This window comes from Cydia splendana, chromosome 12 (genome assembly GCF_910591565.1).
Source record: "Cydia splendana chromosome 12, ilCydSple1.2, whole genome shotgun sequence".
Taxonomy (NCBI): domain Eukaryota; kingdom Metazoa; phylum Arthropoda; class Insecta; order Lepidoptera; family Tortricidae; genus Cydia; species Cydia splendana.
In genome coordinates, this window is record NC_085971.1 from 10,336,372 (window position 1) to 10,362,909 (window position 26,538).

The 26,538-nt window shown below is 39.7% G+C and overlaps 1 protein-coding gene across 1 annotated transcript in view; it reads right to left on the reverse strand.

Moving 5' to 3' along the window:
* LOC134795501 (BAI1-associated protein 3) overlaps nt 1–26,538 on the reverse strand; it is a 125,614-nt gene that overhangs the window by 52,387 nt on the left and 46,689 nt on the right. Inside the window, exons 7-9 of the mRNA XM_063767358.1 lie at nt 16,733–16,896; nt 926–1,164; nt 523–744 (exon numbers count right to left, since the gene is read on the reverse strand). Coding sequence (XP_063623428.1) covers nt 523–744; nt 926–1,164; nt 16,733–16,896 — 625 coding nt within the window. The remainder of the gene's footprint in view (nt 1–522; nt 745–925; nt 1,165–16,732; nt 16,897–26,538) is intronic.

Below are 26,538 nucleotides of genomic sequence, written 5' to 3' on the forward strand. Positions count from 1 at the left end.
TTCGGGTAATTCTGTTTACATTATTGGCAACACAGGATAGCGCTGTCACATTTGACAATTCGGATCTAGATAACTTCATGCCCTGACCGTCATCCTTGTCGAACGCGTGTTAATTGTTATTTCCTTCTCGCTCAGTGTCAGCAGTCGCAGTGTTTTCCAAACTTTTCACGTCATAAGCTTGGTAATTAATGTGTAACTGTGAATTAGTTTTTTAAACGTTTATCTTGTATAGATAAATAAATTATAATTTAATACATTAGATTTGTTTTATTTTACTATGTTTCTACATGAATAACTTAAAATTAATGCCGTTAATATAATTTTCACCGTTGGTTAAAATTCTCCCACATTTTAAAGTTTGAGAACCTGTAAACAGCATGATGACGTAGGCCCGTGTCAGTTAGGTCATACGCGAATCTCGGAATAGAGTACCAGGCGGAGTATAAATTATTATACCATGGACAGGGGTAAAAGCTGGTACCAAAAATGAAATATGTGTCCAAATCTTTTTTTAACACTAACTTGTTAAGACTCTGGTGGTGTAGCACAGGGTACAAGTCGCGGTGCAGTCGCAGCTGGTGCAGTGCGCGCTCGACGAACTCGCCGAAGCAGTCTGCGAGCCAGCGCTCCTCGTCCCGCGAGGCGCACGAGCCGCCCGCGCCGGGGCACGCCTCAGCTCGCAGGGGCATCCCCTCTGACGCGCACCAAGTACGTTCTAGCTCGGTTAGGAGCTTGTACATGTATCTGTGTTTAAAAATAATTACTGAATTTGTCTTTCAAAATCGAATGGCTCCCAAACGTCGAAATCCAATTTGAAGCTGAGATAAATATGCCAGTTGAGTATTCAATTGGGTAGCTATAAAGAGCACCACCATCTATAAACAGCACGATAGTCAAATACCAAATTCCATCATAACCTCCTTACTTGGGATCTAGCGGTGCATCGCTGTTGAGCCTGCAAGCAGCAGCGAAACGCGCTATCGCCGCCTGAAGAGTGCTCATGTCGCTCTGAACGGCGTGTTGATGCAGGAGCGTCTGCGCCGCTCCGCACAGCTCGCCCTCCCACATCGCCGGGCATTCGCTCTCGGCACCGCTCGGCCCGCCGCTCGCCGAATCCACCTCGTTGGCCAGTAGAACTCCAAACAGACGCTCATGTTGGCGGACCTTTACAAAAAATAAAATACTAAACCGGACGGGGCACAAAATCCGAATAAAATTGCCTTATAAATAATAGGTATCATAGAGGTTCCATGATGGATGACAAGTGTTTTGATTATGCTAATGAAGATGGAGCAGGATTCTAGTAACTTATTACCTACTTAAAATAACAAATTAAGGTTACAATCTGCTTTCGACTGCAGTAGCATTGCGGATGCAACGTTATTGCTGCAGCGTTGCAGCAGCGGGGAACAGGCGATGTTAGTAACAACATTGAGCTATCTAATTGAATGACAGTCTGCACAGCTACAATTTATAAGAATCACAATAGGTCAAAGGCTAATTAAACTGAAGCCTTGTAACCGACAGAAGGCAAGATGATTGTTAGGTTACTTATAGGTTGCTACATCATTTCCAGTACCTACTTATTTAGGACTTTTCCATTTAAAATATCTTGTCACTTATTATCATCATGTAAATATCTACTATAAGTGAATATATTAAATATAAATAAATAAATATTATAGGACATTCTTACACAGATTGACTAAGTCCCACAGTAAGCTCAAGAAGGCTTGTGTTGTGGGTACTCAGACAACGATATATATAATATATAAATACTTAAATACATAGAAAACAACCATGACTCAGGAACAAATATCTATGTCAACACACAAATAAATGCCCTTACTGGGATTCGAACCCAGGACCATCGGCTTCACAGGCAGGGTCACTACCCACTAGGCCAGAATGGTCGTCAAAAATATTATATTAATATTATTAATGTATGTCTTTCCCATCACGGTACAATGGTGTTCCGAACCTTTGGGAGGCGTGCGCGGAGCCGAAGCCAACACGTAGAGGCCCTTTTGACACTTTAATGAAATGTAAGGGGTACACCGAGCGGATGCTGCCCTTACCCGTGTCATGGGACGCACGCAGAGGCAGCACCCGCCAGAGTGTAAGGGCTATTGAGAGTTGACGGTATCTAAAATGAACTAGGTTACTGGGTGAAAGCGATGGACTAAGTACTGAGCTATGGGGTAAAAAAAAAACTAAAAGGATATAAAAAAACCGGCACTAACACGAAACGAGTCGACCAACAAAAACAATAGCACACTGAAAAGAAAAAAATAATTATTTTGTCTTCAATAACGCAAGTGAATACCTATGAACTATGTATATACATACTTCTGAAATCAATCACACAAATCTGCGTATTTATATATTTACAATCTGTTATTTTTGGAGTCGGTGCAGGTGCTTCACTAAGGTGCTTGTTCAGTGCACATGCACCGAACACGTGACAGGCGCCCGCGACCCAGTTTAGTTTGGCGATGCGGCCGGCTGTACAAGTCAGTGTACTTTTCGGATTCTTAGCGACCGGGTGCATTCAAAACAAATAACTATTTTATTAAAATTTATTTAACATTAAGATTTTAGACTTAACTTATGTAACATTGTAGAACAATAAACATTTTTACTGAGACTCTCCGGACTTTCAACAACCACCGCAAGCTACCATCCTCAACATATGGTCCTTCGAACAAAGTACTTCGCGCGCGTCTGTAGTTGGACCATCGGGCTACGTATACGCGAGTGAAGTGCAAAGAACTAACAGAACATTTGAGTGGTGCAGTTTGCAGTGGAAGCAGCAACAGCAAAGGAGCCGAATTGCAGCAATAGCGGTCGGCCAGGTGACACTAACGACAGGAGATATTCAAGTAAGATCTTTCCATATTTAATCTTTGGGCGATATTACTGAGGAAACATGGCGGACGTGAAGAATCAGGTACTTTTAGCAGAAGAAATTAAGTCTGTTTTAACCAATTTTAAAAAAGATGGAGCGGACAGGAAAAGCAACGCGGAGTATGTTAGGAGGAAGTTAAAAAAGTTGGAGGAATTATGGAAAGAATTTCAATTTAACCACGATCGGTTGTATACAGAGACACCTAGGACGGATCCCTATTTTACGAAGCAAATATACGAAACAACGGAAGAACAATATAAAGAGTGTAAGAGCTTAATGAATGAAGAGTTGTGGAAGAACATGCCCTCTACTCCTGTAAGGGCGGAGCCAACGAAGGAGGTAGGGGACGGACTAGCGGGTACTAGTAAACAGTTGCTAGACTCGCGAAACAGAGATTCGTCTAAGGAACCAGTCGAACAAGAGTACAAGAGTCATGGGGTATACAGTCGGATAGATGAGACGCTACGAAAGCAGGAGGCGAATTTTAGGGCATTTCAAAGAACAGTGGCTAACATTAACATAGAAGCTTTGACAGCGAAATGGGAGTATGAAGACGCTCTTAAAACATTAAACGCTAGGTGGGAAGCAATCGATACCCTTCACTTAGAAATCGATAGTGAGCTAAATGGTAACAACATAACATACGACGAGAGTTTTGCTTCTTACGAAAAACAATATAACACATTAAAGAAAACAATTAACACTAAGATGTGGTCAGTATCGCATAGGGAGAAGACGACGCCCAAGCTGGAAATACCAATCTTCAGCGGAAATTATAATCAGTGGGTATCGTTTAAGGATTTATTTGTAGAGGCGATACATGCGAATCCCGCATTGTCTAATGCGCAGAAAATGCAATTCTTAAAGGCAAAACTTAGAGGCGAGGCTGAACGACTCATCCAACATTTACCGATAACATCTGACAACTATATGACGTGTTGGGAGATACTCAATCATCGCTACAATAACAAGAGAATGATTTTTACATCTCATATGAACATTTTATTTGGGTTACCAAACATTCAACAAAATTCTATGGCGCAAATTAAGAGGCTGCATGATGTATCTATGGAAACTTTTAATGCCATCAAGAATCTGGGAATCGATACAACAACCTGGGATCCAATTTTGGTTCATATCCTGGGCCAAAAACTAGACTCAGAAACATATACGGATTATTTAGAATCCCTTAAAAATACAAGAGATATGCCAGTATTACAAGAACTTTCGGACTTCCTAGAGAGCAAATTTACAACACTGGAAACGTCAGCTCGGAGAAGGCAAGACGGACAACAAAAACCTAACACACAACATTCAACAAACATTCAACAACATTCTGCATCTTATCGAAAACCAGTACATACATCAAACAATTACAAAAGCAATGGGAATTACGCAGCGATTGCGAAACCAATCGGATCTGGTTTCAAGTGCCCATTGTGCAAAGGTGACCACGGAATCTATAATTGCAAATTTTTTCTACAAATGCCAAATGACAAAAAATTAAATGCAGTAAATAGGTTGTCATTATGCATTAATTGCTTGTTTTCGCATAATGGAAAAACATGTAACTCTACAAAACGATGTCGCAACTGTCAAGCTGCGCACAGCACTATTTTACATGACGCATTAAGTAAGTCAACAAACAACACGGCCACGATGTCAGCAAATAAGGAGCATGTAGGTAGCAACGCGCATGTGGCACAAACACAAAATGAACATTTAGAAACTCTTCTGGCTACGGCTGAATTAAAAGTGATGGGTGCTGACGGATCTTATTACAACATGAGGGTGATGGTAGACCCAGGGAGTCAGCTTTCTTTAATAACAGAACAGGCCGCTCAATTACTGAGAATCAAGAGAGAAAAACACAGAGGAACGATCTTCGGCGTATGCGAGAAAGAAAATAACTTTAAAGGGAAAATAAACATAACATGCAAGTCGAACTGTAGCGACGACACATTCATTGCAGAGGTAATCATTGTAAACAACCTTATTAAGGATCTGCCTAACAAAACATTTAGTAAACCATCATGGCCCATAATTAATAACATTGAGTTAGCGGATCCGGAGTTCAACGTTAGTCGAAAGGTGGACATGATATTCGGAGCAGAAGTTTACGCTAACATTATTTTGGAAGGAATTAAAAATTTTGGAGGCAAAGATGTTACACAGCCTCTGGCACAACAATCTCGGATCGGATGGCTTTTGAGTGGGAAGCCAAAGCAAACAAACAACACATTCTACTGTAACGTGGTGATAGACAACTTAGAGGACTTACAACAATTTGGGAGGTAGAAGATGTAACAGAAGAGGAAGATTTATCTGCGGAAGACGTAACATGTATACAATATTTTCAGGAAACAACAGTTAGAAAACAAGATGGAAGATACCAGGTGCGGCTCCCCATGAAACCCAATTTCGAGAACAACCTCGGAGCGTCTAAACAAAAAGCCATAGCTCAATTTCGAAATTTAGAACATAAGTTTGAGAAACAACCAAAATTAGCATCGGATTATAAAACATTTATGAATGAATACGCTGAACTACAACATATGATGCCAGCTGGCGGTAACAAGACTCTGGAATGTTACTTAGGACATCATGGAATTGAGCGAGTCGAGTCATCAACTACACGATATAGAGTCGTATTTAATGCATCAGCAAAAACGTCTACAGGATATTCCCTCAACGACCTAATGTACAAAGGTCCCAACTTACAACAAGACTTACAATTTTTACTACTCAGATGGAGGCAGTATCGGTATGCATTCACCGCCGACATAGAAAAAATGTACCGTCAAATTTTGATTCACGAAGACGATGCATGTTTACAAAGGATAATCTGGAGGGAATCCAATAAACAACCCCTACAAACATTTGAACTTAAAACAATTACATATGGGATGAAAGCGGGCCCATTTCTGGCAATGATGACGCTAAAGAAGCTGGCGGAGGATGAACGGGACAACTTCCCAGAAGCCTCCAGAATCTTAGAACAATCCTTCTATATGGACGACTTAGTCCACGGAGTACACTCTATAGAACAAGGGAAGAAAGTTATTAAGGACCTAGACCAGTTATTGAAAACGGGAGGGTTCAACCTACGCAAGTGGTCAGCCAACAGTACCGAGTTATTAACAGATATGACCAGCCAACAAAACAGCGTTATTTTTAATTTTAAATCAGATGTCGTTCCCAAAACTCTAGGGATATGCTGGAATCCCACAAAGGACACTTTTACTTTCCGATATGAGACGACACAACACAACAAAATAACAAAGAGGATCCTTTTGTCGGAAATCTCGAAAGTATTCGACCCATTGGGGTGGGTAGCGCCAGTAGTAACAAAAATGAAATTACTTTTCCAAAGTGTGTGGAAATCAAAAATGGAATGGAACGCCGAAGTGCCAGAAGACATTTATAAAGAATGGAACAAAGTGAAAACAGACCTCAACAAGCTTAATGAATATGAGATTCCGAGATGGCTGAATAGCCGCGAACATGCCGTCATCGAACTACATGGATTCTGCGACGCATCTCTAGCCGCGTACGCAGGTGTCATATATGCACGCGTCAAGAACCAGGAGAAGGTAGTGCTCGTGGCAGCCAAAACAAAGCTAGTACCATTAAAATCAAAAATAACATTACCGAAACTTGAATTGAGCAGTGCGCATTTACTAGCGAAACTTATGAGTAAAGTAAAACGAGCCTTCGAAAATCGTGAGATCAATACCTACGGGTGGACAGACTCAAAGGTGGCGTTAGGATGGCTTCAAGGAGAACCAAATCGCTGGAAACCCTTCGTTGCAAACAGAGTCAAACAGATCACGGAAATCATGCCCTCTAAACAATGGCATTACGTAAACACAAAGGAGAATCCAGCGGACGCAGCAAGTAGAGGATGGTATGCATCTCAACTGCTAAGCGATCAATCCTTATGGACAACTGGGCCTACGTGGCTAACTACATTCCGGCCAGAAAACATTGAACAAGAAACATTCACAACAGATCACGAGGAAAAAACATTTCATTCAAACGTCATACAACATTCAAATACGGATCAAAACATTATAGAACAGTTATTAAATAAACATAGCTCATTAGAAAAGATAATACATATATTAGCATGGATACAGAGAGCATTGACACCTAAACGTAAACAGCTGCCGAGTTACCTGACACTGCAAGAAATACGGAAAGCGAAATCAACAATAATAAAACATGTACAGCAACGTGAGTTTGGAGAGGAAATAGAACATTTGCGCAAGCACAAATGTGTACAAAAACAAAGTAAGTTAAAACAATTAAATCCGTTTCTTGATCAACAACAAATTTTAAGGGTTAAAGGACGCCTAGATCAAGCCTTGATGAGTGAAGAGATGAAACACCCAAAAATTATCCCAAGAGAGTCTCGCCTGGCAACTCTACTTATAGACCAGGCACATAAGCTAACCTTGCATGGGGGAGCGACGCTGACTTTGAGTTCCCTGCGTCAGGAATACTGGATAACAGGAGGATATAACACGGTGAAAAGAGAGCTACTCAAATGCGTAACGTGCCGGAAACAAGAGGGAAAGAAACAAATTCAACTCATGGGAGATTTACCCGCAGCCAGGTGCAACCCCGCCAAACCCTTTTATCATACGGGGGTGGATTATACGGGAGCAGTAGACATAAAGGCCAGCAAAGGGCGAGGAGCAAGAACATTAAAAGGCTACATAGCCATTTTTATATGTATGGTGACGAAGGCTGTACATCTAGAATTGGTAACCGACTTAACAAGTTCAGCGTTTTTGGCGGCCCTCCGGAGAATGGCAGCGCGAAGAGGAGCTCCGGCCCACATGTACAGCGACAATGGAAAAAACTTTGTTGGTGGAAACAGGAAACTGCAAGAGGGATATCAACATTTACAGCACATAACTGATAACAACTTTTTAGCCGAAATCACCGGGATGAACATTGAATGGCACTTTAATGCACCTTCATGGCCAAGCGCGGGTGGCATCTGGGAGAGAGCTGTGCGAAGCCTCAAACATCATTTAAAACGGGTAGTAGGAGAACAAAAATTAACATTCGAAGAGTACTCAACAATTTTGACATTAATAGAAGGTTGCCTTAACTCTCGGCCATTGTGCGCCCTCAACGACGACATCGACAACCTCGACTTCTTAACGCCAAACCACTTCCTGTCGCCGGGAAGGCCCGGTGTAACAGTAATAGATACAGCAGAAGATGCACGCACCAGATGGCATTTGAGCCAAAAAATATTTCAGGACATTTTTAAAAGGTGGAAAACAGAATATTTAACACAACTGACAGCGAGAACAAAATGGCAAGAACCCCAACAAAACATTGAGATCGGAAACATGGTTGTAATCCACGAAGACAACCTCCCACCCGGAAAATGGGCTATGGGACGAGTGATCGACGTACATCCCGGCAAGGACGGTCATGTCAGAGTGGTTACCCTAAAAACAAAAAGCGGCGAGTTAAAAAGGCCAATAACAAAATTATCCCTTCTCCCTATCGACAAACAAACGTCAAAGAGCACTGAAACTTCAGAACCGAAAAACAAGAAGAAACAACGCACCTCAACAAACAAACAACGACCTTATGTCCTATCACTACTTATGATGTTTCTTTATATCCTGACCATAGCTACACACGGAACGTGCATGCAAACAACTCAGTTAACAAAAAATCAAGCGCTTTACTTCGACAAAGTTGCCGACATGCAGATAATCAGAGATGAGTGGAAGATAATAGCCTACTACAACTTAGACCCTTACTGGGAAGGCGCAGTAGCGTTTACGAAATATTACCAACATTTAGATAACATATGCACTCAAATAAAACCTATGTCGCATTGTGAACTCATCATGTTACAACTACGTCACGGTTTCGAAGAGTTGGAACATAACAACAAAGTTTTGCTGAAACAACAAATGCACACTCGAGCCCGAAGGAGGCGCGGCCTCGTAAACGGCGTCGGGAACATCGCAAACACCCTGTTCGGAGTATTAGACAGTCGATTCGCAGAACAGTACGAACGAGACATTGCGTTAGTACGCGAGAATCAAAGACATTTGGCCCAGTTATGGAAAAATCAAACCTCTGTCGTTGAAGCAGAGTACAATTTGCTCCAAAGAACAGAAAACACCATACAAAGACAACATAAGATGATAAACAGCCACTTAACACGTATAGAAATGAATTCATTCGCAATAACAAAACAAGTCAATGAACTTGATGTCACAGCAGAATTCACCTTAATAGCAATGGCCGCGACTAACATACTGACCCATTTAAAAGGTATTCAAATGTCACTACTGGATACAATTACAGATATACACAATGGACACATCAACGTTAACTTGATAAGCCCGCAGCAACTCCAAAATGAATTAAGTATCATATCGGGACAGCTGGATAAAGAACTCACACTACCTATCGATAACATTCAACTTGACTTAACAAACATTTACCATTTACTGCGAATCAAAGGTGTCATGACAAAACGATACATTCTTTTAGAAATCCGTGTCCCATTAATAAGCAGGGATAACTACGATTTATATAACATTCAAGCCATACCCCAACAAGTAGGTAAAAACATGTTAGTAGTCATACCTATTGAAAGCCATATTGCAATGAACCTTCAAAAGGACTCCTACTTGCCTATAAAAACAAACGAATTAGAACGGTGTCTATCACGTGACTCAACAACATATTTATGTCAATTGACCAGCCCTATCTATAAAATGAAGAGCGACCTTGACTTTTGTGTGAGAGAAGTTAACACCATAGATCGGTGTCAAACCAATCTTATTACATGCCAAAACAAATGGATAAACTTGTCTAGTGCAAACCAATATCTATCTTTTTGTTGCGACAAGTGCAACCTACGAAATTTGTGCAAAGATCAAGTTACCGCACATCAGCTGACTGGCGCGAACATAATAAACATTCCCGAAGGCTGCATAATAAAAATGGAGAATTTGACTGTATACACCCACAAAAAGAAGGAGAGCACAATCAACATAACCCCTGATGTCGAAGTTCCGAAGATTGCCCCAATTAATCATGTAATTAACATAACAATTCAGAATATGGAAATAGAAATGACAACAGATGGTAGTACAGCATTATTAAGGGAGAGCATAGAGCAGAAAATTAAGACTATGAAAGAAGAACAACCCTTAACAAATGAGATATCGATCCACGATATACACCACTATACCCTCATCTACGGTATTTTGATAGTTGGAGCGATCATAATTATATTTCTCGGCTGGCGAAGGATACAGTCGCAACGTGAGACTGTAGCAGCAACTTCAAGACAAGCGGCCGAGGTGGTCGACAGTCCGGAGGCTGGGATGCAGCCGCAGCCCACCAGGCGCAACACCGACTGTGTTAAATCTAGTGAGCCTAGTGAAAGTGCGCGAGTGCAAATAAATGACCGTGATAGTGTTCTCTACACAGAAAGGGGCACTACCCCAGTGTTAATAAGAAAAATAGCGTTTAGTGACGATTCTATGTGAACGTAACAATTAATAGGGCTAAGTTTTATACAATTCTATTTGTAACATTTATACAACATTTGTACAAGTTTCTTTGATTTACTTTCATTTTACGATTTTTATAATTTAAGTTTCTATTGTAATTTCTATCTTTGGCCCTCGGCAAGATGTTCAGTGCACATGCACCGAACACGTGACAGGCGCCCGCGACCCAGTTTAGTTTGGCGATGCGGCCGGCTGTACAAGTCAGTGTACTTTTCGGATTCTTAGCGACCGGGTGCATTCAAAACAAATAACTATTTTATTAAAATTTATTTAACATTAAGATTTTAGACTTAACTTATGTAACATTGTAGAACAATAAACATTTTTACTGAGACTCTCCGGACTTTCAACAACCACCGCAAGCTACCATCCTCAACAGTGCTCAAGTTTGTTTGAGGCTGGCACCGACTCCAAAAATAACAGATTGTAAATATATAAATACGCAGATTTGTGTGATTGATTTCAGAAGTATGTATATACATAGTTCATAGGTATTCACTTGCGTTATTGAAGACAAAATAATTATTTTTTTCTTTTCAGTGTGCTATTGTTTTTGTTGGTCGACTCGTTTCGTGTTAGTGCCGGTTTTTTTATATCCTTTTAGTTTTTTTTCGGCGGTTATTTTTTTTGTTAAAAAGTTTTTATTTTATAATTTTCTGTGGCTATAATTTATACAAATTATTACATGCTTAATTTTTGATTACTTTTAAAATAGCTACCTACCTTGCTTTAGCTATTAACTGTTATATTAATAAACCTACTTTAACTATTATTTTGTTCTGTAATATAAATAAATTACCCCTATTTTCCCACCCTTAGGGTAGGATTTTTTTCCAATTTTTTATTATTATTACGACTACTCTGTAAAAGGTTATGCGTGGTCATACGTTACAATCGGTGAGTGAAAAAAATCAATCATCCCCTATTTTCCTACCCTTAAGGTTGGATTTTTTTTTCCAAATTTATATGGGACCAACTTCGGGGTATACCCTTTCCAATAAAAAAATAATTATCAAAATCGAACATCTCTGTAAAAAGTTATGCGTGGTCATACATAAAAAAAAAAAAAAATATACGCGTCGACTTGAGAACCTCCTCCGTTTTTTTTTTTCGTCGGTTGAAAAACCGGACGCCTGCCTAATAAAACGGTATGCAATTTTATTTCCGGCAGACGGTGACTCGCCCTCACAAGATGGGCCCCCACTAAAAGCGACATCTAGAATGGCTCAAGGGCAACACCGGTGAGAGCGGCTCAGGGGTGTCGAGAGGTGTGCGCCGCTTTCTACCCAGTGGCTGTTAACAGCCACTGTGCCAACTCGCGTCTTATGCATATTTCACTTCCACCCCTGGAGCTTATAGCTCTAACGACTCCACTCTGGCCGGCCGGCTAAGGCAAGCCAGAGGCAGAGAATCCTGTCCCACCCACCCTCCTTGCGGGTAACAGAACTCCCCAGGAGCACTCGGGTACGTGAGGTCGCTAATCCCCAACAGCTCGCCACAAGCTGCCCTGCGTTGACTGATTGCACTGGTAAAACCAGCGGGCGATGGGGTCGTCACATCCCTACGCCTTATTATTATTAATGTCTTTCCCATCACGGAACAATGGTGTTCCGGACCTTTGGGAGGCGTGCGTGGAGCCGAAGCCAACACGTAGAGGCCCTTTTGACACTTTAATGAAATGTAAGGGGTACACCGAGCGGAGGCTGCCCTTGCCAGTGTCATGGGACGCACGCAGAGGCAGCACCCGCCAGGGTGTAAGGACTATTGAGAGTTGATGGAATCTAAAATGAACTAGGTTATTGGGTGAAAGCGATGGACTAAGAACTGAGCTATAGGGTAAAAAACCGGACGCCTGCCTAATAAAACGGTATGCAATTTTATTTCCGGCAGACGGTGACTCGCCCTCACAAGATGGGCCCCCACAAAAAGCGACATCTAGGATGGCTCAAGGGCAACACCGGTGTGAGCGGCTCAGGGGTGTCGAGAGGTGTGCGCCGCTTTCTACCCAGTGGCTGTTAACAGCCACTGTGCCAACTCGCGTCTTATGCATATTTCACTTCCACCCCTGGAGCTTATAGCTCTAACGACTCCACTCTGGCCGGCCGGCTAAGGCAAGCCAGAGACAGAGAATCCTGTCCCACCCACCCTCCTTGCGGGTAACAGAACTCTCCAGGAGCACTCGGGTACGTGAGGTCGCTAATCCCCAACAGCTCGCCACAAGCTGCCCTGCGTTGACTGATTGCACTGGTAAAACCAGCGGGCGATGGGGTCGTCACATCCCTACGCCTTATTATTAATATTATTATAGTATATTGGAATATAAAAAGATTTAGAAGACTGCAGATCAAATAGACTGCAAATTGCAATGATGTAAAGTTTGCGAGTGGCGCTTGAGATAAGAAACCTATATTTAAAGCGGGAGTGAAGAAGCCTCAACCTCGTGAGGCGGTATTACGAAGTCTCGCCTTTATAAATTAAAGATGAAGTTATTTCTTTAGTTTCTTATTTCGTCGATCTCCAAGTGAGCTTAAACTAACTTTTTAATTTCGCTACGTTTGTCTGTGTTTATTCCTCGTTAACAAAAAAGTTAACATACAGTTTGAATTTGAGACGTCAAATATTATTATCACGGATTTATTACGAATATTACGATGACAGTTTCGAAATTGGAAGTTTCCATGAACGTAATTTTATGTATAAAGTTTGTTTAATAAAAATGTTATTCAAATTAATTTCCAGATTTAATTTCCTTAAAGGCGGAGAGCAGGTGGCTGAGAAATTCGATCTAATCTTACACAGCTTACACTACAAAACTTCTTCAAGAGCTCGTTAACACTTTTAGCATCAAATTAAAGGAGGGAGTCTCAGAACGCGGTAGAGCATGTTTAGAGTTAGACCAAGAAAAGTCTGCAGCAATTTTGATAGCCCACGCAGTGCAAGCGTTATTTTAAACGTCAAACTTCTATGAAATTATGACGTACAAATAACACTTGCACTGCGTGGGCTATCAAAATCGCTGCAGACTTTTCTTGGTCTAACTCTAAGCCCCGTCGTGTGATTAAAATTACTTCTAAAGATGAACTGGCATGAAAAAAAGATCATCCACTCAATTTAAAAAAGGAAGAATTAACAGCGGCCGTAAACCCTGAATAATGAAAGGGGATGTGAAAACTTGTGGAGCGAAAAAAGCCGTGTCATTGAGTCTCGCCGTGCAAGAATTATGTGTAGAATATATGTGTAGGTATATACATATACAGTACACTAGGTACGAGTGCGAGACTAAATTGGATTTATCTTGGAAAAAGAAGTACGCGTGTATTTGAGAATCGTTCATCTCACTCCAATGATTACACAACGCTAAACGATTGGTACGTTTTATCTAATAGATACGCGCCGTATTTAATACCACACACGTTTACGGGTCACAATGAACAATAACCAATCGATCAGGTTTGAAGGAAACATTATTTGCGTGCGTGAGAATTGTCTCCCAGGCGTTTGTATAACGTATGTAAAAATTAATATTTACCACGTCTTGCACATCACCTATTTTAACAATTTTGTCTGGTAAATTTAAAAAGTAGGTACCTATATACCTACACTTCGTTGTTTGGTACAGTCGGTCCCCTAACATAAGTATCCACTATTCTATGCAATTAGCATGGCAACGTGTGTAGATAAGTTGGGACACCGACCGTACAAAACATTTAGCGCACTGCTGCACGCCAGGTATACGCCAACAGGGAAAAGTATCGATAATTTAATTTATCGATATAGGAGCTCCCTATTCTGTCAACAAACTAGCTATATTGTGTTTTACAATCTTTAAATGTGTGATTTTATTGCCCGTATAAATCTAGCAATTTGTGCGACAAAGCTTACCTTTACGAAATTAACATGAATGACCCAGTCAGGTGCCGGGGAAGCTTCCCAAACACGCTTAATTAAAGCCTACACTTTGTTGGATCCTTTGGACATTTTGATGAAGCTCAAGACCTAACTGTCAAAGTAATTTTTAAATTATGTTGCTTATTACAATGGCATTACCTCATTATTTGATATTTAATTTAACTGCACGACCTAAAAAAACTATTCACTTATTAATTTTATTAATAAAAAATAATAGTCGATAAAAAACAAACAGGTTTAATCACAAAAGGATGCAAAATACCTAATAATTGAATAATCTATACACCTATTTCAGATTAGAAATTTTATAACCTTAACGTCTAACCTACGGTTCATGCGCTTTTCACTCTGACGGCCAAGGAGACAATCGCTTGCGCTACGACAACGAAAAGCTCTGTGTCTCTCTCTCACTCTTCCATATTAGTGCAACGGTGACAGTTGTGTTTCGTTTGCTACGGAGCGTAAGCGATTGGCATGTTGGCTACGCGGCCTGATGCGGTTTCCACGCGACAAACTGGTGTGCGACAAACTGGTGTGCGACAAACTGGTGTGCGACAAACTGGTGTGCGACAAACTGGTGTGCGACAAACTGGTGTGCGAGCGAGACCAACGATATATTCACGTCTATTATATAGCGATGTCCCGCTACAAAACTTACTCACATTATTGTGTCAGATTAATCTAATCGCGCCAACCCTTACTTTAATTTCCGCTTCTATTACTTCAATTTGACTTGTACCTATATCGCTTACCCTGTGACGTTAAGAACGTAGTCTTAACTAACCAAAATTTTATCAGAGTTCCACGAGAGCCATAAATTTCGGCATTAGTCGGACACGGCGCCGCGGTTCCGTCTTTATGCAGTCCAGCTGTAACGCGTAAACCAACTAATGGGCCGCTACGAAAAGCTCAATAAAACAGTTTATGTCCAGTGCAGTGGTTCAGCAGATTAGCAATATTGGTCCGATACTCAGTAATCCATATTTTATTACCCACAGTACCGCTATTTTACGCACTTTTGCCATTAGGCTCCAGCGATGACGTTACTGGATATTATGAGATCATTTGGCGTTATTAATATCGAGAGGTCTGGAGTAAGAAATAACACTAAAAGCAGTGGCGAGAAAATCATTAAATCACATAAAGCTCCAAATCTATTATTCCATTCGGGCGGAAAAGTACGTTTCCTTTTTCATTTTCGCTTGACGTCGCAATATTCAGTAGGATTCCGTATCACTACATCGGTCCCATATGTCGTGTTAACGTTGTCAACAGCATTTGAGTACAAAAGTTAATAAAGCAAATAGTTAATAAATTACTCTATAGGGAACCTTCTTAGTTACAGATAATTAATGGTTGTTGTTTAAACGGGACCAATTAAGCTTTTAATAACTGTACAAAAAAACAAGTAGGTACCTAAATGAAGGAAATAAACAATCAAAATCTGCTTTTCGGCTGTTGTTGACGTTTACAATAAACAATAACCATCAACCACAAAACAATCAACATCAGGGGCAGGGCGGAAAAAATATTTAACGTGCCGAATGTAAGTAAACAATGAACAGAATAGGAAAATTGGGAATAATTTATCAGACCTACGGCTCGATTCGGGAAATGAGTTAGAGATTAACTAGATACGATATAGTAAATATATGTGACGTTCCATGGCAAAAGGTACCTTATGGCGGCTGGCGCCACGACTCGGGACATGAATTAGAGATTCACTAGATATGAAATAGTAAAGATATTATAGTAACTATTATCGTATCTAATCTAGCTAATCTCTAATTAATTTCCCGAATCGCGCCGCTAGGCGTCGACAACGACGACGTGGGGCCCGTTGGGGGTCCATGCAAAAATGCGTGACGGACACAGCACATAAATATAATTAGGGCTACATCTATTGTCAAAATTAGCTGTGTGCGAAAGCGAAGGCACATGATACACAAAGCATATCCACTTTTCGCAAAAAAAAAAAAAATACGCAACCATATACCTAGCACAGACACAGTGACAGCAATATTTGATATTGTCGCGTTGCTTGGTCACGTTTATGTGTGCCTTTTAAGGCTCCTCTTCACGTTGGGCCAACGCCAACGCCAACGAGGGACGCATTTATGCGTTATTTTTTTTTTAATTTATTTATTTATTAACATAAAAGTATACAGCTTATACAAATACAATGTCCCACAAAACAGTTTACACGGTTAGAGGGAGCAAGTGATATTGCTATCTCATTCTACCGCATGGCTGCCTCGTTGGCGTTGGCGTTGGCCCAACGTGAAGAGGAGCCTTTAGACGCAACAATGCCTTCCAAATCAAGCTATATAATTGAATAGGCACTAACCTGTTGCCAGTTGTCGTCGTCATGTCTGCCTGCCTCTCGCGCCGACAGCCACAACCGAAGCCTGATGCGTCCCTGGACCGAGGAGCGCTGCGAGCGAGCCTCTAGCTTGTACCACGCCTCGACGCCCGTAGACGGGATCTCGCGAAGCGGAATGTTCACGCACCCTGCACAAACAATATCTCATTGACTGTCTTTCATAACACATAACACATTGCCTGCCTATTGTTCAGTGAACCGTATCATCGAAGAATAATAGGTACATTAGGTACTATACTGCTTGGTAACGTAAATAAAGCATGTTTGTGTTATTAAGTACCTGCTTATAAATATTTGTGCTTAGCTTAACTGTCCACGTGTCAGTGTGTGAAATTACAAACGTGATAAATAACATGGTTTTTATCACTAACGTATAAATATTCTAAGTCTAAATTATATATGACCAACGTAGACCAACCTAAATCTAAAACTATACAAATATTCAAATGATTTGTTAAAAATACTTAGGTATATAAAACGCAACGGTACAACAACACTGGTACATTTTGGATACTAAACAAGAATTAAAATATTCAAAAGAAAAGAGTTTAAATCAGGTTACTTATAGGACAATATTCCCAAATAACAATGTTATTTTATTAGTTATTTCAAAACAATATAAGTATAAGTAGTGCATAATTCCAACTGTCATTCACCTGTAGCTGAATGTTTTCCATTCGGAATAAATATCAAACAAGCCCTCGGCAAATAAATATTCAATTTGCGCTCGCACCCATCAATCTTGTTACATCCAATTTTTTGACGTGAATTCCCATTTCAGCGTGCCGCGAGAAGATTTCGAAATGCTGACAAGCCATAAAGTTTTGACGTTCATAAATGTTGCAATTTCACTAAAATATTTTGTGGATGACAAAGTATTTCACCTGTTGCATCGAAATTCCTTCCGCTGAGTAATATTCAGGAAACTTTGAGAGTTTATGCTGAAGAAAATAGTAAGTTGAACCAAACTAGCTGCTTTTTTACCTCATATAAATAAGAAAGGCGGCAGTTAGTAGGTAATTAAATCTAGTCAAGTATTTTTAAAACGATACTCCTCACTCCTCAGACAAGTCAAGATCCTCCAGTTACCAACTCCTCAATATGGCTAAAATTTTACGCCTATCACCCCGATTCAAGATATAATTGATAGCCCCATGATGACAAATTCTTTTATTCATGTTGGGTTAATGTTTTAGATAACGTTATTACCATCTAAAAGGACACTGTTAAGGCCAGCGACGGAATATAGTTATTCTAGTTCGTTGGTTGTGGCGAATAATTTTACGTAGGAGTTTTTGTTTATTTAGAGAGTGGATGTTGTTTTATTTACCTACTTACCTTGTCGAAAGAGAAAATGGAGACCGAATGCTTAGCAAATACTTTTACCTTACTTTACCTAAATAAAAACAATACAAAAATAGGTTTATTCGCCAACACAAACAAACAGACAACAAAAATAAAAGGAAAATGGGAAACAACACTTGATGGGGTGGTAAATCGCAACTTATTTACTGTACCCACATACTTATATAAAAATAAAAAAGCATGGATCATTCCAGATATGATGAAATCTGAGTACTTACAGTCAAGATCCTAATAATAGATACCATACAATTATTTAAGTAATAAGAAAATCGATGATGACGAATCGAATACAAAGTAACATACAAATTGTCAATATCTTCTGCTTACATAAAAAATAAGTAGTTAGCGTGTGAATTCCGTCTTTATATTACTTTTTCTTTTTCAAGAAAATTGTTCAATTATCAACAGTGATGGACACTCAAATAGGCTGTTTAAAAATCAAGATATCAAAGCCCGTATTCTTTTCCGACACATTTGTCTAGAGAAGACAGCCAGTTTTAGCTTTAAAAACAAAACCGAGTAAAAGTTTCAGGCGATCCAGTCTATCGCCGATTTCGGGTATTTGTTACGATCCAAGAACTCTACTCTCTCGAGCTTGCTGCGTCTATGGATAAGGTAAACGTACTGAGCTCGACGCGGTCCCAGTACATGTCATCTTGAAACTTAAGTCATTGTCAATAGAGGTGACAGCAAGGTTTCATCTATTGGGCATTAGCATGTCGAGCACTAGTACGTTTACCTTATATGGCAGCCTGGATTGTAGTCTCAAAGTTTACCGTCCATTTAGCCTCAGATAAAGTCGTTTATTTTACGACCTCCGAGTGCGTACCTATAGTTGTTACCAATGTAAGTGTCAACTTAGACGTCGAGACGAACTGCCGTATTCGAACTACAAGATATTCACAAGAGACGACACGTACTAGATCCATTCTAGATACGTCATAGTTTAGATATCAACTAGTTCTCTTTTGCAGCGCAATTCGGGGAACCAATGTCACTTTTACGTTAGATAGAGTAAGATATATATTAGATGTGAATTGGATCTCTAAGTCATATCCTGTAGAAATCGTTCAACAGTACCTATCTCCAGAATCGCGCAAATGTCAAATTTGACAGGTTAGATCTTAAAGATATCGTCATCGTATCTTGGTGATGTCTAAAAGATGTCTGATAGATGTCTATTTCAAAATCCGAATCGGGCCCCAAGTTACAATCAAGACGGAATCATTTGTGTCCGGGGAGTACTTTCGAAGCTCGCCGATATCGGCCCAATGAAACTTGCGATAGTTTTTGTTCCAATATGTTTGATGTTATCCAACACAAGATTAAGAACACACTACTTATTGGGGAGATATTTTAGGGATCTAAGTTTTATAAACCGTGGTAAGCAGAATTATTTTATTACTGTTTTATTTTGGTATCCCAACTAGTCCCTACTAATACTAATATTGTAAATGCGAAAATAACTTTGTCTCTTTAGGTTAAAAGTGCCAAATCGATTTAACCTTTTCGACGCCATGTCAAACACAAAAGCAGTCACTCGGACGCCACGTCACCGAAGTGTCAAAACTGAAATTGAACGTTACGCATATCCACGTAGGTTTATGTTGCTCTGTGGTCTGTGACCGATTAATCGGTCTTTGGCGTTGAACCTGCGGTGCGGATATATCGGTCATTGGCGTCCAAAAGATGGATGGACATGGAGATTGTTTGTTGCCCGGGGAATGACATAGGATAGTTATATCACAAAAGTCATCATTACACGCAGACGAAGTGGGGGCAGAAGCTAATAAGTGTTTCATCAAATCAAAAATACAACTGGCCTTCCCAAAAGTTAAGGATGCACTGGATTCTTAACTAGAAATTAGAATCCAGTGCAAGTAGTTTTAGCGTGTAGATTTTAGATTGGATTGGAATCTAACTGGTTCATTGTGTGCAGCGTCTGCTGCTAATGAAAAACCATGGGTGTGTGAACACAACGCACTTGTGTAAATTGGGGCAAACGGGACGCAAACTATGTGCCAAAACAAAATGGTAAGTATTTGCTTCTGCTATATCCTTATTCATCTAAAATTGTCGTACCGATTGTGTAACTTCGTAAATTACAACAATCCAAAAAATGACTAAATACATAGTTGTCCAATTTTTGACGTAAAGCAGTTAAAAAGTATATTTTTGAGAACAGTATTAGTCAAATTAAACATAAATCTTTGTATCTCGATTTATATATTACGAAGATGGCGATTTTCCTCTTTGGATTGACATTTTGGAAAATGTATCTAACTATATCTGTTCTCCTTCCTTCGTTTGATTTTTTTCAATCGAGGAGCTTTTATATGTTTGTTAGAGTTCCGTACCTTTAAAGGAAAAAACGGACCCCTTATAGGATCACTCGTGCGTCTGTCTGTCTGTCCGTCTGTCACATCTCTCTCTCTCTCTCATCTCTTGTCTATTTTCTCGGAAACTACTAGACCAATTAAGTTGAAATTTGGTACACATATGTAAATTAGTGACCCAAAGACGGACATGTAACGTAAAAAAATTAATTTTAAACATGGGGGCCACTTTTGGGGGGTAAATAAGAAAGTTAAAAAATAAAGTTTTTCAAACTATATCGTGTTATATATCAAATGAAAGAGCTCATCTTGAGAATTTTAAATATTTTTTTTTTATAATTTTAAAATACATAGGTTAGAAGTATACATCGGTGACTCGTGGCATTTAGGTAGCACTTAAAAGATTAGTTTAATTAATTCCTTTTTTTAGTGGTTTCTTTTTCACGACTCGTATAGGAAGAACATTGTCACATCACTAGTCTGTTAGAAACTGTCAAGTGCCACGAGTTACCGATGTGTGCTCATCACTAATCTTTTAAGTGCTACCTAAATGCCACGAGTTACCGATGTGTGCTCATCGCTAATCTTTTAAGTGCTACCTAAATGCCACGAGTTACCGATGTGTAACTTAGAAGATATTTAAGAAAATAGCCAAACCTGACCATCCCCCCCCCCCCTTTATCTCCGAAACTACTAGGTCTAAAATTTTGAAAAAAATACCTATAGATGACACGAAAACCTATTAGAAATGTGCAGTCAAACGTGAGTCGGACTTAATGTACGGACCCCTTGGTACGCGAGTCCAAGTCGCACTTGGCCGGTTTTTTTTTTATGTTAAAGTTAGGAGTTTTTATTTATTTATATGGAACTTCTTTTTCACTCCTAACATTTAAATTAATAAAAAAATTGAACAAAATGCAACGAACGGGCATAATCAATGGTCTATATATGTACATTAAATTCTATAATGTCAATAGGGTGGAAATAGGCACTACTTACGTTTGTATGGAGAAGCGGTTGTCCACTATCTTGCTTGAAGTAAATTATTTAAATTTTCTTATAAGTAATAGGTTTACAAATAAACAATAACCGGCATGATCGATATTAAACAATTATCGGCATGATCGATATTAAACAAATATATAAAATATTAACTAATAAGGTTTCATTACAGTTTAGCGGTCGATAACTGTCGGTCAACTTCAAGTGAGAATATGACAATGGGCTTGATGATATCTATTGTTAACTATACCTACCAATAAAAACCGGATAAGTGTGAGTCGGACTCGCGCACGAAGGGTTCCGTACCATTACGCAAAAAACGGCAAAATAATTACCTACGTTTGTTGTATGGGAGCCCCACTTAAATATTTATTTTATTTTATTTTTAGTAGGTATTTGTTGTTATAGCGGCAGCAGAAATATATCATCTGTGCAAATTTCAACTGTCTAGCTATCACAGTGCATGAGTTACAACCTGGTGACAGACAGACGGACAGACGGACAGCAGAGTCTTAGTAATAGGGTCCTGTTTTTGCCTTTTGGGTACGGAACCCTAAAAAAGGTCATTTTATTAAAACTAGGTAACTAATTTATATCTACACCAGTAAACCGAATCAAACATAGCCCTATTTACTATAAAGCGAAAAGTGAATTCTTGTGTCCTCCTATGAATATTACGAAAACTCATTGGTTCGTGTCGAAATCGAATTAAGGACGAAAAATGCGAGACAATGTCTCTCGCGACTGAAAAAGGGCAGGCCCAGCGAAGCGATGTAGTAGGTATACCTTGTTTGAAAAATATGTAAATGGTTAACATGATTTTCGAGCATCATTCATTTGACAATATTGAGCACATCCATTCAGAATTACATTGCTTGTAATGTTAAATGTACGGTATGAGTTCCTTTCCTGTCTGTGAATGGTAACTTTTGGGCAGATTCTTTATAAAAATTAGAACCAATTGTATTTCTGAGGATTTCTGTCAGTTCAAAAATGTGTTAAATATGAACTGACAAAGGTAAAAACCCTCATCGGCGTAAGCTACAAAAGAATTGCAAAGGGCAATTTAAAAAATTAAGGAATTGTTCAATATTTAAAATTGAAATCTCGAAGGAATTCTTATATTTTCCATTCATTGTAGGTATCTACTTTTTAAATTGAGACTATGAAATAAGCGTATAAAATTGGGTACACACAAAATCGTTAACGAAATAGTTGTTTTTCAGTTGACAGGCCCTGAGTAAGGTGTGACATTTAATTCGCTTGGGTTTTCCCATATCGCACACGCGGCGTCCAGTCAAACGCTTCACAAACTACCTACCTTCAGAAAAATATTTCTTTTTACGCACTAGGGTAGTTGACTGCTTAGTCAAATCAGTTTCTTTTTTCGAACTGTCAAAACGATTAGTCATTATGGAATCTATGTGAAAACAGAACAATGACGTCACGGTCAAGTTACCTACTCTTTATAGTTCTTTCGGATTTATTAAATTGAAATTCTGTCTGAAAATAACTCCGGTCTAGGTTTTTCTAATATTTTCCTGGTGCTTTATTTCGCATTGCATGGTGTGAAATAACTTATTTTAAAAGCAGGAAACATCCCTATTCGGACGAATAAACCTTTTTTTAGATGGTTTCTGAGTGCAAATAATTTACAAACTTAACGAACGTACTTTTGGCATTTTGACTGAATTTGATAAAAAGTTTTGCCTATTTCATTTTATATCTAACCATATTCACATCTCGTCTATTTTATTTTTATAACAATTCATAATTATTTTCGTTCATAGAATATCTTCTATGCACTAAAGGATGGCTCACGTTAGAGCGGGCCGTGTCCGGGCCGGAGCTTCCGGCGCATCGTTTTCTATGAAGAGCATCACGTGATCGCCTGTCATGTCATAGAAAAGTAAGCTCTGGAAGCTCCAGCCCGGATACGGCTCGTAAAGGATGACTCACGTTAGAGTCATCCTTTACCTTACTGTTAACAATTTTAATATAAAAACGAAATGTTTCCGCACATATACGTGAAAAGACTTTTCAACCCGATGCAACAAATGTGACGTTCACAATATTGAAACAAGCTTTTAAAGTATAGCGTAAAAGCCTGCTCGATATTTTTAGCCATTTTGCCCGCTTCGACGAGTCAGATAATATCTGACGTCGACGATACAGTTAGCGCTACAAGTAGAACACCATTATATTACTTTTTCGTAATAATATAACACCATTATGAGGCAATGGTTTGTGTAGGCAAAATAAATAACATCTTACTGCGATAGAGTACCTACTAAATGTGTCATTTATATTAGGGTTGATTGACACAATCTGTAATGAACCTGTCCGTATTTTTAGTCATATTTTTGCATTTTTCGGTAACGGTTTTTTGCAACACAACCGAGGTTTGACCCACAAGTATTAACCACCACAACCATATGAAAGGTTAGTTTACTTATAAACATAATATCCACACCTGCACCTGCCTAACTCATTTGCCAATTACTCTTACTGAAGTGTAAATACGAGATGCATATAGGTAAACCATATTTATGTTTCGTGGGTCGTGGGTCGATTGAGGGCCCAGGTGCCAACATTAAACCTGTCTACGTCTAACCTGCGCGCGAAAACCTCGGGAATAGAAAATTTCTGGCAGAGGTGTCTGTTACACCCTGTTCACACGGGCGTTAAATCTGATAATATATAGGGACTATAACACCATTAAGTACTTGGGCAACTCAAATAAGCCGTAGCGTGCGGTACCTACATATCCGGAAACGAGAATTATGCTTTTCCATCCGACCATGAAATAGGTACCTATTTCGCATTATGAACAAATAAAATTGCGCCTATTTGATGTCTAAACGCATGAAAGTTTTGAAGTGCCATATAGGAGAGAAATAATAGTAGTTAGCTTCGGTTCCGAACAAAGTCAACGTTTTTCATAATTTCTAACAAGTTATGAATATAACGTAGGAACTAAGGCAAATTGTAAATAATCTATAAATTTATACATAGTCATATTTCGAAGTAATCTATACTAATATCTCCCTTCCTTAGTTTAAATTATCACTTTGATATTCTGCTAAGATAACTCTGAATTTAATTTACAGCCTTATTGACATTAACGCATTTACTGCCAGTGGGAGCTACGAGCTACGTTCGTAGCCATTAATACGTGTTTACCGCTTTGGAGCGAAAAACGCATATGAACAGTAAACCTGCCAAGAGAGGTGCTGGCAGTAAATGTGTTAACACAATTGTTGTTCAACTTGAATGGCGTCCGGAAATAGTCGAGGTTACCGAACGTTCTCGATGTCACAAACTTGTATTTTATTAAATCATACGTCTTTCTTTAATGCTACATTAGTGGCAATCAGGCATACGGCCCGCCTGATGTTAAACAACCTCCGTAGCCTATGGACGCGTGCAACTCCAGAGGCATTAGTATGCGCGTTGCCGACCCTAACACTCCGCACCCTCGTTGAGCTCTGGCAACCTTAGTCACCGGCTGGAACACAACACTATGAGTGAAATTTATATCTTTAAAGTTTTTGTTTGAAGAAACGTCTCATTTGACACTGACATATCTAATCCATATTGTTTCTAGATCTATTAACTGACGTATCTAAAAGTTCGAATCGGACCGTAAGGTGCCGTAAGTGAAGATTAAAACAAGCTGAATCTAATGTAAGTATGAAATATAGAAATGTTACAACTTGCTTAAGAAATCATCCTGGCTGCCCTGACGCGCGCTCTGGCAGACCTGCTTGAAGAAGCGGCCGTGCCCGCGGACGCCGCGCACCTTAGCAGGAGATCTAAGGTCCACCACCTTGCATTTTGGAGACAAAGCAAACCGCTTGGAACAGGTGTTCCTGGGGGTGATCTGAGCTGATTAAGCCCGGTTGCCAAGAGGTTCCCCCCAGCAGGTGGGCAGGGGAGGGGGGGTAAAAGTGCCTCCGGCGCGCCTGACTCTAAGCTTTATATCTGCATACATCTCGCAACTATATCAAGTTTGGTGTCTTTTTCGTGTAATTCGAGGATGAAGAATTCAGTTCTGTGACTAAATTTTCACTCACCCATACAAAAAAATCAAGAAATTTAAAATTAAAAAAAAATCTTTTAATTTTTTTTTCGTAAATCCTCTAAAAAATTTAAACTATGAGGATTTGCTCTAGAAAAAAACGTGTGAATAGCCCAGTTATCCTACTATACAGAATAGTAAACTTGTCAAACATTTTTTTTCATAACTCTGTTAAAAAAAATGTTTATTGTCGCGCGGCGTACCTGCCTTGTAAGAGCGGTATGCAGCGTTTAGGATTTTTAAGCATGTTTAGATGATTTCTGATAAGTTGTTATTCTTCTGGTTGTAAATTACATTAATAAATTACTTCTGGAAGTGATATATATACAAATATAAATTAAATATATAAATAAAGATGTTGGGAAAACTTTCGCCAACAGAGTTAAGTATTATAAATGTGATAAAATTAACATTATTATTTGCATGTCTTTTCCATATCTCGGGACCATGGGGTCCCGGACCTTTGGGAGGCGTACGTGGGGACGAAGCCAACAGCGCAGAGGCCCTTTAAGGCACGTTAATCTAAAAGCAAGGGATACATGTGGTGGATACTATCCCCGAACGCACAATGTGATACATCCGGAGATGGTCCCCGCCAGGTGCAAAGACTATTACAGTGCAGCACTTTTGTGCTGCGATGGGAACTAAGGTCATGGGCTATAGATTTGAAAGTTGGATGCACTGGATAATGGGCTATGGGAGAGACTAGCGGACACCTGCCGTGACAATCAGTCTCAAAATTGTAAATGACAGGTGGTGACTCGCCAACTCATTGAGTGGGCCCCGCAATGGCCGCACGCACAGTGCGACAACAGGGCAACACTTTGGAGTGGCTGTGAGGTTGTCGAGAGGTGAGTCTGCGGTAGCCAGATCCCGGTAATCCGTTCAGCAGGCCGCCGGCGTTATGACATTTTACACTTCCAACCTGGAGCATAGGTCCCGCTCTTGCGACTCCATTCTGGCCGGCCAATCAAGGCAAGCACAGA